The 12810-nt window shown below is 53.7% G+C and overlaps 1 protein-coding gene across 1 annotated transcript in view; it reads left to right on the forward strand.

Annotated features, from left to right (window-relative positions):
- rab3gap2 (RAB3 GTPase activating protein subunit 2 (non-catalytic)) overlaps positions 1–12810 on the forward strand; it is a 52951-nt gene that overhangs the window by 1528 nt on the left and 38613 nt on the right. The window contains exons 2-12 of the mRNA XM_088905918.1: positions 291–361; positions 2243–2360; positions 2449–2530; positions 4748–4795; positions 5016–5091; positions 7502–7603; positions 9698–9797; positions 10856–10954; positions 11338–11486; positions 12434–12513; positions 12699–12791. Coding sequence (XP_088762044.1) covers positions 291–361; positions 2243–2360; positions 2449–2530; positions 4748–4795; positions 5016–5091; positions 7502–7603; positions 9698–9797; positions 10856–10954; positions 11338–11486; positions 12434–12513; positions 12699–12791 — 1018 coding nt within the window. The remainder of the gene's footprint in view (positions 1–290; positions 362–2242; positions 2361–2448; positions 2531–4747; positions 4796–5015; positions 5092–7501; positions 7604–9697; positions 9798–10855; positions 10955–11337; positions 11487–12433; positions 12514–12698; positions 12792–12810) is intronic.

Raw genomic sequence — 12810 nt, forward strand, 5'->3', positions numbered from 1 at the left:
GCTGGCAGTGGGAGCACAGCCTGTCCTCTCTGGGCAGCCAGGTCTGCCTGTGTCACCCAGTTTCTATGGCCAGGCTGTGGTCACTGGGCATGTCTTCTGTGGACAACCAGGTTTGTCTGTATCCTGGTTTCTTTGTCTAGACTGTGGTGCCTGTCCTCTCTGGACAGCCAGGTCTGCCTGTGTCCAGTGTCCATGGTCAGGCTGTGGTCATTGAGCCTGTCCTCTCTGGACAGCCAGGTTTGTGTCCATGCTGTGGTGTTAGGAGTGTATCCTTTCCTGTCTCTCTCCAGATAAGGAGCTGAACTGGGACGATGTGGATTGGGGCTCCTGGGACGACCATGATGATAAGGACAGGGGCCCTGTGAGTGGAACTGGACACACTGTCCCCCTGCTTGTCTCTGTCGCTTTGTTTGTCTCTCCCTGTTAGGTCATTCCATGTCAAATCACACACCATGACACCCTCCCTGTAATGCTATTTTCCAACGTCCATTTTGTACCAAACCCCTTCCCGAAAATGATTAGGACATAAGGCATACAAATAAATGGGTAAACGTCCCCCACACTCTACCCTGAGCCCACCCATATCACAGTGTGTAACATCAGCTCTCTATGATGGACAAGTAGGGCGAAGCTGGGGCTTGGAGTATTATTTCTCCAATCTTTCTGAAGTATTCCCAGAGAAGACATCCAGCAGTCATGTCACCCTGCAGCCCACAGCTGGCAGCCCACTGAAGCTCAGCAGGTGTGAGCCTGGTCTGTACCTGGATGGGAGACCTTCTGGGAAAACTAAGGCTGCTGCTGGAAGAGGTGTTAGTGGGGCCAGTAGGAGGCGCTCACCCTGCGGTCTGGGTGGAACCTAATGCTCCAGTATAGTGACGGGGACACTATACTGTAAAAAGAGCCGTCCTTTGGATGAGATGTAAAACTGAGGTCCTGACTCTCCATGGTCATTACAAATCCCAGGACGTTTCTCGAAAAGGAGTATTTCCCATAGGAGTGTTACCTCGGAGGCCTGGCCAAATTTCCCCCTGGCCTTTACCAGTCATGTCCTCCTAATAATCCTCATCTCTGAACTGGCTTCATCCCCCTGCTCTCCTCCCCACTGAGAGCTGGTGTGTGGGGAGTGTACTGGCGCACTATGGCTGCCGTCACATCATCCAGGTGGGGCTGCACACTGGTGGTGCTGGAGGGGATCCCCATTACCTGTAAAGAGTCCAGAAAAGCGTTGTATAAGTGTAAGCAATTATTATTATTAAAAAGGTGATGGCTTTTTTCTCCAGCACAAGTTAATGAAACACGACAGATATTTTTTGTGTAATGTCACTTAATATTAACAAATTCTGACCTCCAGGTGTCGCTATTCCCAGGTGTGAAAAAGTGAAAGTAAAAAAATGCCCGCAATATTTTTAAAGCTTTACTTTCAAGAGATTCTAGGTTTCGAAGGAAATGTATGGAATATCAAAACTTTTGTCCATGACTGCTCTTCTTTTGACTTTTTTTCTCTTCAGGACATCTTCTATCGGAGTAAGAAGAGTAGTCATGAACCATTTACTTTTGCATTCCTCATGTCCTAATCATTTTCAGGGAAAGATAAGATGTTGGAAACTATTATTACAAAATATTTTGTGATTACATCCCTATCATAGTGTCCTTCTTGGTGCTATCAATTCACTTATTTTTTACAAATAACATTATAGGGATGCGTGTCTTATCTCTCTCTAACTATATAGATCATTTCAGAGCATTCTGGGATGGCGGGTGTCGAAAACCATTTTCTACACGGTTTCAGATGGAAAGAGCCTGTCCTTACCTCTCTGTCCATCCTGTGTGACTGCTCTGTCTCTGTTGTTTGTAATTGGTATAACTGTCTCTCTGTCTGTCCTGCGGCAGTGGTGTGTGTTTGTCCTGTGTGACTGGTGTCGCTGTCTCTCTGTCTGTCCTGCGGCAGTGGTGTGTGTTTGTGCTGTGTGACTGGTGTCGCTGTCTCTCTGTCTGTCCTGTGGCAGTGGTGTGTTTGTCCTGTGTGACTGGTGTCGCTGTCTCTCTGTCTGTCCTGCGGCAGTGGTGTGTGTTTGTGCTGTGTGACTGGTGTCGCTGTCTCTCTGTCTGTCCTGCGGTAGTGGTGTGTGTTTGTCCTGTGTGACTGGTGTCGCTGTCTCTCTGTCTGTCCTGCGGTAGTGGTGTGTGTCTGCCTGCATGTCCCGGTCCTGTTTGACTGGTCTGCTCTCTGTCTGTCTCTCAGGTGGAGGAGGACAGTGTTTCCCAGGGCGCCCCCTGGCTGCAGGAGTGTGCAGTGTCCCTGTCGCCCTGCTCTGACCTGTTGGTGGTGGCCCGTGAGCACAGGGCTGTGTTTCTCTCTGGTGAGTTCGTGCTCTCTGAGGGGTTTCTCTCTCTGTATGACTGTTGACCGGGTTCTATGTCGGTCTCACTGTTTGTCTCTTTCTGCAGCGAAGTGGCGAACAGACGAGGGGGGACAAGAGGAGATGACCCTGACGGTCAGCTGGAGTGGTGCTCTGAGTGCAGAGGAGGGGTGAGTCCCCCCGTGTGCCACAGAGACCCAGTGTTAGAGAGCAGGGGGAATGGGAGAGAGAGTTCCTGCTATACGCAGATGACCTGGTCCTGCTGTCACCCACAAGACAGGGGCTGCAGCAGAGCCTGGAACTGCTGGAGCAGTACTGTCAGACCTGGGCACTGCCAGCCCATCTGGACCCAGAACAGGGGCTGCAGCAGAGCCTGGCCCTGCTGGAGCAGTACTGTCAGACCTGGGCACTGCCAGCCCATCTGGACCCAGAACAGGGGCTGCAGCAGAACCTGGCAGTGCTGGAGCAGTACTGTCAGACCTGGGCACTGCCAGCCCATCCGAATTAGGCCAGTACCCACTATTGATAAACATACAGAAAAGAGTATTAGAGTATTGGCTACACCTAAAAATCAGTGACCAAAACTCCTACCACCACAAAGCCCTGCTGAGCCAGCTGGTCCTGAGGCTCACTGGCCCAAGCCACACCGACACTAAACCAGCCCCAGGACAGCACTGCTAGAGCACCACAACTCAGACTCAAGCACATCACAGCACAGATCAAACAGCAATATCTCACACACTGGGACACGCACACACAAACACAACATAAACTGGAATGCTACAGAACCCTAGATAGACAATACACATTGAATATTTAACCAAGATAAATAACAGCAAACAGAAACAGAAACAGATGCTGACGAAGTACAGGCTCAGTGACCTCAGCCTGGCCATAGAAACTGGGCGACACAGGCAGACCTGGCTGCCCAGAGAGGACAGGCTGTGCTCCCACTGCCAGCGGGGAGAAATAGAGACAGAGGTGCACTTCCTACTGCACTGTGACAGATACTCTGGGATTAGAGAAACATTCTTCCCCAAATTCAGAAATCTAATCCCAGAGTTCCCACACCTGCCAGAATTACGACAGGTCCCAATCCTACTGGGAGAGGGAGGAGGGAACTCAGTGGAACTGGCAGCCCAGTATGTGATCTCCTGTCACAGCCTGAGGAACAGTGAGCCTGTCTCTCAATAATGTTCCATATGTTTCTAAGTATCTTATGATTGTGTCTTTATTGTAAATGTCTGTAGATTTCTGTTTTATGTTAATGGTATTTGTTTTGCTTTGGCAACACTGAATCTGCTCATTGGTCATGCCAATAAAGCATCATGAATTGAGAGAGAGGCAGTGTGGGCTAGTGGTTAGAGCTGAGGGACTGGGAGAGAGAGAGGGAGGCAGTGTGGGCTAGTGGTTAGAGCTGAGGCACTGGGAGAGAGAGAGGGAGGCAGTGTGGGCTAGTGGTTAGAGCTGAGGGACTGGGAGAGAGAGAGAGAGGCAGTGTGGGCTAGTGGTTAGAGCTGAGGGACTGGGAGAGAGAGAGAGAGGCAGTGTGGGCTAGTGGTTAGAGCTGAAGGACTGGGAGAGAGAGAGGGAGGCAGTGTGGGCTAGTGGTTAGAGCTGAGGGACTGGGAGAGAGAGGCAGTGTGGGCTAGTGGTTAGAGCTGAGGGACTGGGAGAGAGAGGCAGTGTGGGCTAGTGGTTAGAGCTGAGGGACTGGGAGAGAGAGGCAGTGTGGGCTAGTGGTTAGAGTTGAGGGACTGGGAGAGAGAGAGAGGCAGTGTGGGCTAGTGGTTAGAGCTGAGGGACTGGGAGAGAGAGGCAGTGTGGGCTAGTGGTTAGAGCTGAGGCACTGGGAGAGAGAGAGAGGCAGTGTGGGCTAGTGGTTAGAGCTGAGGGACTGGGAGAGAGAGAGAGGCAGTGTGGGCTAGTGGTTAGAGCTGAGGGACTGGGAGAGAGAGAGAGGGAGAGGCAGTGTGGGCTAGTGGTTAGAGCTAAGGGACTGGGAGAGGCAGTGTGGGCTAGTGGTTAGAGCTGAGGGACTGGGAGAGAGAGAGAGGCAGTGTGGGCTAGTGGTTAGAGCTGAGGGACTGGGAGAGAGAGAGAGGCAGTGTGGGCTAGTGGTTAGAGCTGAGGGACTGGGAGAGAGAGAGGCAGTGTGGGCTAGTGGTTAGAGCTGAGGGACTGGGAGAGAGAGGCAGTGTGGGCTAGTGGTTAGAGCTGAGGGACTGGGAGAGAGAGAGAGAGGCAGTGTGGGCTAGTGGTTAGAGCTAAGGGACTGGGAGAGGCAGTGTGGGCTAGTGGTTAGAGCTGAGGCACTGGGAGAGAGAATCTGGTGGGTGGGTGGACTTATACTGTATGTGCTGTAACTGTGTCCTGTCTGTTTGCAGGGAATGTGTTAGCAGTGTGATCTGCATTCCTCTGGCCAGTCAGAAGAGGTAAGGCACCTGTTTTACGCTCTCTTTCTACGTTTCCACTTTTATCTTCCTCCTTTAATTTGGGAGGGGTGGTCTTCATGCCAGTGGTGTCTTTCTGTGTCACCTGTCTCTTATGCCTGCATTAGACACAGCAGTGATTACAGGCGTGTCTCTCTCTCTCTTTCTGTGTGTCAGTCGCGGTGCTGACGACACACCTGTATCTCTCTCTCTCTGTGTTCAGGAGCTCCACAGGCCGTCCAGACTGGACCTGTATAGTGGTGGGGTTCACCTCAGGATATGTGCGCTTCTACACTGAGGTACGGCTCTGTCACACTGTCTCTGTGTCACCAGTGTCCTTGGGGTCTGTCCATCTCACTGTGTCATTCTGTCTTTGTACCTCATTCTGGTACTCGCTGCCTGTGTGATTGTGTTGTTGTCGTCATCATCGGAGTGGGGGGTTCTGTGTGTGATGGTGCTGCTGCTGTTGTTGTCAGAGTGGGGGTCCTGTGTGGGATGGTGCTGCTGCTGCTGTTGTTGTTGTCAGAGTGGGGGGTCCTGTGTGGGATGGTGCTGCTGCTGCTGTTGTTGTCAGAGTGGGGGTCCTGTGTGGGATGGTGCTGCTGCTGTTGTTGTTAGAGTGGGGGTCCTGTGTGGGATGGTGTTGCTGCTGCTGTTGTTGTCAGAGTGGGGGGTCCTGTGTGGGATGGTGTTGCTGCTGCTGCTGTTGTCAGAGTGGGGGGTCCTGTGTGGGATGGTGTTGCTGCTGCTGCTGTTGTCAGAGTGGGGGGTCCTGTGTGGGATGGTGTTGCTGCTGCTGCTGTTGTCAGAGTGGGGGGTCCTGTGTGGGATGGTGCTGCTGCTGTTGTTGTCAGAGTGGGGGGTCCTGTGTGGGATGGTGTTGCTGCTGCTGTTGTTGTCAGAGTGGGGGTCCTGTGTGGGATGGTGTTGCTGCTGCTGTTGTTGTCAGAGTGGGGGTCCTGTGTGGGATGGTGTTGCTGCTGCTGTTGTTGTTAGAGTGGGGGTCCTGTGTGGGATGGTGTTGCTGCTGCTGTTGTTGTCAGAGTGGGGGTCCTGTGTGGGATGGTGTTGCTGCTGCTGTTGTTGTCAGAGTGGGGGTCCTGTGTGGGATGGTGTTGCTGCTGCTGTTGTTGTCAGAGTGGGGGGTCCTGTGTGGGATGGTGCTGCTGCTGCTGTTGTCAGAGTGGGGGTCCTGTGTGGGATGGTGCTGCTGCTGCTGTTGTTGTCAGAGTGGGGGGTCCTGTGTGGGATGGTGTTGCTGCTGCTGCTGTTGTCAGAGTGGGGGTCCTGTGTGGGATGGTGCTGCTGCTGCTGTTGTTGTCAGAGTGGGGGGTCCTGTGTGGGATGGTGTTGCTGCTGCTGCTGTTGTCAGAGTGGGGGGTCCTGTGTGGGATGGTGCTGCTGCTGTTGTTGTCAGAGTGGGGGTCCTGTGTGGGATGGTGTTGCTGCTGCTGTTGTTGTCAGAGTGGGGGTCCTGTGTGGGATGGTGTTGCTGCTGCTGTTGTTGTCAGAGTGGGGGTCCTGTGTGGGATGGTGTTGCTGCTGCTGTTGTTGTCAGAGTGGGGGGTCCTGTGTGGGATGGTGCTGCTGCTGCTGTTGTCAGAGTGGGGGTCCTGTGTGGGATGGTGCTGCTGCTGCTGTTGTTGTCAGAGTGGGGGGTCCTGTGTGGGATGGTGCTGCTGCTGTTGTTGTTAGAGTGGGGGTCCTGTGTGGGATGGTGTTGCTGCTGCTGTTGTTGTCAGAGTGGGGGTCCTGTGTGGGATGGTGCTGCTGCTGCTGTTGTTGTCAGAGTGGGGGGTCCTGTGTGGGATGGTGTTGCTGCTGCTGCTGTTGTCAGAGTGGGGGGTCCTGTGTGGGATGGTGCTGCAGCTGCTGCTGTTGTCAGAGTGGGGGTCCTGTGTGGGATGGTGTTGCTGCTGCTGCTGTTGTCAGAGTGGGGGGTCCTGTGTGGGATGGTGCTGCAGCTGCTGTTGTTGTCAGAGTGGGGGGCCCTGTGTGGGATGGTGTTGCTGCTGCTGTTGTTGTCAGAGTGGGGGGCCCTGTGTGGGATGGTGTTGCTGCTGCTGCTGTTGTCAGAGTGGGGGGTCCTGTGTGGGATGGTGCTGCAGCTGCTGTTGTTGTCAGAGTGGGGGTCCTGTGTGGGATGGTGTTGCTGCTGCTGTTGTTGTCAGAGTGGGGGTCCTGTGTGGGATGGTGCTGCTGCTGCTGCTGTTGTCAGAGTGGGGGGTCCTGTGTGGGATGGTGCTGCAGCTGCTGTTGTTGTCAGAGTGGGGGGCCCTGTGTGGGATGGTGTTGCTGCTGCTGTTGTTGTCAGAGTGGGGGGCCCTGTGTGGGATGGTGTTGCTGCTGCTGCTGTTGTCAGAGTGGGGGGTCCTGTGTGGGATGGTGCTGCAGCTGCTGTTGTTGTCAGAGTGGGGGGCCCTGTGTGGGATGGTGTTGCTGCTGCTGTTGTTGTCAGAGTGGGGGTCCTGTGTGGGATGGTGCTGCTGCTGCTGCTGTTGTCAGAGTGGGGGGTCCTGTGTGGGATGGTGCTGCAGCTGCTGTTGTTGTCAGAGTGGGGGGCCCTGTGTGGGATGGTGTTGCTGCTGCTTCTGTTGTTGTTGTCGGGGGGGGGAGGGTCCTCTGTGGGATGGTGTTGCTGCAGTTGTTGTTGTTGTCAGGAAGGAGGTATCCAGTCTGTGATAGTGCTGTTGCTGTTGTTGTTGACAGAATGGGGTCCTTCTCCTGGCTCAGCTCCTGAATGAGGACCCCGTCCTGCAGCTCAAGTGTCGCACCTATGAGCAGCCAAGACATCACGGAGTCACAGAGCAGGTAGCGTGCCAACACCTGTCCCCTGTGAGTGTGAAAGCCTGGATCGTCAGCAGGCAGTAAGAGGGTCCCCTGCATTCACACCCCTATGTATTTCTTTTCAATAGAGTTTGTCAATTACATTCTGCTCTCTGGAAATGCTTCTTGAACTATATAACAGGTTTCCTGTGTTTCTGGGATGTAAAAGGAGGTGACACACAGAGGACATTCAGTAGGAGCAGCAGCATCTTGATTAAGATCAGAGACTCTTCAAGGCTGCAGGCTGGTGGTCATTGAATTTGACAAGCTGGAGATGAATATAAAAGATGCCAAAAAATGAGCTGAATCACCACTTTCCCCTGTACTGTCCATTACTAAGACATCTAGGTCTACTGGTCCAGTGGCCACCCTGCCAGGAGGACACCAGTGTGTCTGACCTCCACAGGCTGAGAGACAAGTCTGGGAGGAAACTAAACTCAAAGGCAACAGCAGTTATTATTGTAGTGCAATTAATGCCTTAATGTTAGTCGTAACTAAAAGTGTTAATGCCGCAATATTTGTCTTATACAGTATGTTGCCTTTTATGGTACATCATCACCAGGTTCTGCACTGTAAAACAGGTGTGCAGTGATCAATGCAGTCAAAGTGTAAAAGTGAGATTTAAGACAGGATTTGAAACTGCTGATTGATTTGCCAGACCTGATATGAGCTGGGAGATCATTGCACAGCCCTGGAGCAGCAGGAGAAAAAGCACCAGCGTCTCCAGGTGTGTCCCAGTGTTCAGGGCCTCACACCACATGCAAGTGTGTCTGGAGACTCCAGCAAACACTGTGTTACAGCAGTCTAGTCTGGAAAAGACAGACTTCAGCTTTTCTGTGTCCAGCTGGGAAAGATGTGTACAGATACATGCAGTGTCATGCAGATGAATAAAAGACACCTTCACAACACTGGACATGAGCTTCAAATACAACACTGACCCCAAGAGCAGTGTAAACCTCCTGTTTCCTGATTGGAGAACCAGCCCTGACTCCAGGACCATTAGCAGTCACACTGAGGAGAGCCAGTCAACACGACCTCCTGAGGACTTAGGTCAGAGCCACTCTGATTCCTGACTGGAGAACCAGCCCTGACTCCATCAGCAGTCACACTGAGGAGAGCCAGTCAACACGACCTCCTGAAGACTCAGGTCAGAGCCACTCTGATTCCTGACTGGAGAACCAGCCCCGACTCCATCAGCAGTCACACTGAGGAGAGCCAGTCAACATGACCTCCTGAAGACTCAGGTCAGAGTGACTCTGATTCCTCACTGGAGAACCAGCCCTGACTCCAGGACCATCAGCAGTCACACTGAGGAGAGCCAGTCAACACCACCTCCTGAAGACTCAGGTCAGATTGACTCTGATTCCTGACTGGAGAACCAGCCCTGACTCCATCAGCAGTCACACTGAGGAGAGCCAGTCAACACGACCTCCTGAGGACTCAGGTCAGAGCCGCTCTGATTCCTGACTGGAGAACCAGCCCTGACTCCAGGATCATCAGCAGTCACACTGAGGAGAGCCAGTGATCATGACCTCCTGAAGACTCAGGTCAGAGTGACTCTGATTCCTGACCAGAGAACCAGCCCTGACTCCAGGACCATCAGCAGTTAAACTTAGGTTGATACTTTTGTGGAGCTGATAAGGAGAGACAATCACCATGACTTCAGTCTTGTCAGTTCAGATGTAAAAGGGTCTGAGGAACAGTTTTAGCATAATCTGAGCAGTGTGGAAAGGCAGACACAGTTTAATTGTCAGGTTTCATATAAAGAAAATTTGGAATAATCAGTATAGGAATTAAAGCTGATGTAACACATGTGAGGAGTCCATCACACAGGTACCATACAGACACTGAAAAGAATTGTGCCAAGAACACTGCCCAGTGGGACAACAGATCTGACCACTTCTGTAGTGGAGGAACAGTGACCAATGTAAGCAGATTATTTTCTGGATGAGGTACTGTAAGTCTTGAACACAGCAGTCTGCGCTGTTATACTGTAATTCAAATCTGTGTCAGAGGCACTGTAATCGAACAGCAACAGGTGTGTGATCATTGTCCAGAAATGACCGTCTCTCTCTTCAGCACGAGGAGCTCAGCATCCTGTACCCTGCAGCGCTGGTCACCATCGACGGTTTCAGCCTCTTCCAGTCCCTGCGAGCCTGTCGCAACCAGGTGGCCCGAGGTGAGAGAGAGACAGAGGTGTGTGTGTGAGAGAGAGGGACAGAGGTGTGTGTGTGAGAGAGAGGGACAGAGGTGTGTGTGTGTGTGAGAGAGAGAGGGGGACAGAGGTGTGAGAGAGAGAGGGGGACAGAGGTGTGTGTGTGTGAGAGAGAGAGGGGGACAGAGGTGTGTGTGTGTGTGTGAGAGAGAGGGGGACAGAGGTGTGTGTGTGTGTGTGAGAGAGAGGGGGACAGAGGTGTGTGTGTGTGTGAGAGAGAGAGGGACAGAGGTGTGTGTGTGTGTGAGAGAGAGAGGGACAGAGGTGTGTGTGTGTGTGAGAGAGAGGGGGACAGAGGTGTGTGTGTGTGTGTGTGAGAGAGAGGGGGACAGAGGTGTGTGTGTGTGTGAGAGAGAGAGGGACAGAGGTGTGTGTGTGTGTGTGTGTGAGAGAGAGAGGGACAGAGGTGTGTGTGTGTGTGTGTGAGAGAGAGAGGGACAGAGGTGTGTGTGTGTGAGAGAGAGAGGGACAGAGGTGTGTGTGTGTGTGAGAGAGAGAGGGACAGAGGTGTGTGTGTGTGTGAGAGAGAGGGGGACAGAGGTGTGTGTGTGTGTGTGAGAGAGAGAGGGACAGAGGTGCGTGTGTGTGTGTGAGAGGGAGAGGGACAGAGGTGCGTGTGTGTGTGTGAGAGAGAGGGGGACAGAGGTGTGTGTGTGTGAGAGGGGGACAGAGGTGCGTTTGTGTGTGTGTGAGAGAGAGGGGGACAGAGGTGTGTGTGTGAGAGAGAGGGGGACAGAGGTGTGTGTGTGAGAGAGAGAGAGGGACAGAGGTGTGTGTGTGAGAGAGAGAGAGGGACAGAGGTGTGTGTGTGAGAGAGAGAGAGGGACAGAGGTGTGTGTGTGTGTGAGAGAGAGAGGGACAGAGGTGCGTGTGTGTGTGTGAGAGAGAGAGGGACAGAGGTGCGTGTGTGTGTGTGAGAGGGAGAGGGACAGAGGTGCGTGTGTGTGTGTGAGAGAGAGGGGGACAGAGGTGTGTGTGTGTGTGTGATCCCTGACTCCCTGTTTCTCCTCCTGTCTGTGCAGCGGCGGCAGCAGGCAGTGAGAGTGTGCAGCCGCCCCCTCTAGCCTACAAGAAGTGGGGTCTCCTGGACATGGACTCCATCGTGGACCACTGCAGCGTGGGTGAGAAGAGGCCAGCAGAGGGAGGAGAGGGTGTCGGATGTGAGAGGGAGGGGAGAGGATGGCAGGAGGGATGGTGAGGAAGGGGTTAGGGAGAGGGAGAGGAAAGGGAGAAGAGGGGGAGGGGTTCGAGAGAGGAAGGGGAAAGGGAGATGAGAGGGAGGGCTAGGGAGAGGATAGAAGAGGGGGTGGAGGAAGAGGCTGTGTGCAGTGGCAGTGCTGCGCTGTGCTCTGCTGCGGACAGTGTTGACCAGGCTGAAAGAGGAGCACAGTGCTGTTCCCTGCTGGGGGCCAAGTTCAGCTTCAGCTGGTGCTGCTGGCCTTGCAGTGTTAATGATGCCTAACGCTGCTCCCTCCTCTCTCCCGGTCTGCCCTCTGCCCGGCAGGAATAATGACCCTGTGTGCGTTTGACCAGATGAAGAACGCCTCTATCCTGGGGGGCTTCCACGCCACCGTGAAGGGCAGCCCTCCCGCCATGAGCCAGTATATCGCTGTGGGCTCAGGGCCCTTCACCGGCTTCTACTACGCCATCGAGGTGCCTTGCTATACTCCCCCCGGACTGCGGACTGTCTGTCTGCCCGCTCCCCCCCAGACTGCGGACTGTCTGTCTGCCCGCTCCCCCCCCGGACTGCAGACTGTCTGTCTGCCCGCTCTCCCCCCGGACTGCGGACTGTCTGTCTGCCCGTTCCCCCCCGGACTGCGGACTGTCTGTCTGCCCGTTCCCCCCCGGACTGCGGACTGTCTGTCTGCCCGCTCCCCCCGGACTGCGGACTGTCTGTCTGCCCGCTCCCCCCCCGGGGACTGCAGGGGTTCTGTTCTCTCAAGGGAGTGAGAGTGGCTTCAGGAGGAACACCTTATTTCAGCATGTCGCAGCCCCATACTGCAGGCTCAGGTCTGATAGGAGGACAGGAGTGTCCCCAGTCCCCTTATCTCTCAACACATCACAGGAGACACAGCCCCATACTGCAGGCTCAGGTCTGATAGGAGGACAGGAGTGTCCCCAGTCCCCTTATCTCTCAACACATCACAGGAGACACAGCCCCATATTGCAGGCTCAGGTCTGATAGTAGGACAGGAGTGTCCCCAGTCCCCTTATCTCTCAACACATCACAGGAGACACAGCCCCATACTGCAGGCTCAGGTCTGATAGGAGGACAGGAGTGTCCCCAGTCCCCTTATCTCTCAACACATCACAGGAGACACAGCCCCATACTGCAGGCTCAGGTCTGATTGGAGGACAGGAGAGTCCCCAGTCCCCTTATCTCTCAACACATCACAGGAGACACGGCCCTGTACTGGAGTCTCAGCTCTGACAAGAGTGTCCCTAGTCTCAGTCCCGGTCCCAGTGGACTAGTGACATAGCTTGTATCTGTGATCATGGAGAGCTTTTAGTGTCTAGGCCACTGTGAATGTAGTTTTACTCTTTGATTTTACTAATGCTGTGTTTAAATTCTTTTTCCTGACCCCTGTCTCTGTCCCCAGGGCAGCTCCCAGCCCCTGTTGTCCCACGTCGCTCTGGCTGTGGCCAGTAAATTAACATCCGCCTTCTTCAGCGCAGCCAGGTATGCTCGACAGTCTGCGTCTGCGTCTTTCCCACTGCTCTCTTGTCTCTCTCAGTGTGCGTTTGGGTATTGTAAATGTTGTGCTAATTGGAATACACTTTGGCAACACTGTAATGGACCGGTCATGCCAGTAAAACCCGATGAATAGAACTGAAATACTCTCACTGCTCTCTTCCCTCTCTCAGTGGCTGGTTGGGCTGGAAGAATAAGCAGCAGGAGGAGGAACCTGTCCAGAAGCAAAAGCCCAAAGTGGAGCCAGCTACCCCACTAGCAGTGAGGTACCCCAAAACCACTGTA

This window comes from Atractosteus spatula, chromosome 2 (assembly GCF_055471065.1).
Source record: "Atractosteus spatula isolate fAtrSpa1 chromosome 2, fAtrSpa1.hap1, whole genome shotgun sequence".
Taxonomy (NCBI): Eukaryota; Metazoa; Chordata; class Actinopteri; order Semionotiformes; family Lepisosteidae; genus Atractosteus; species Atractosteus spatula.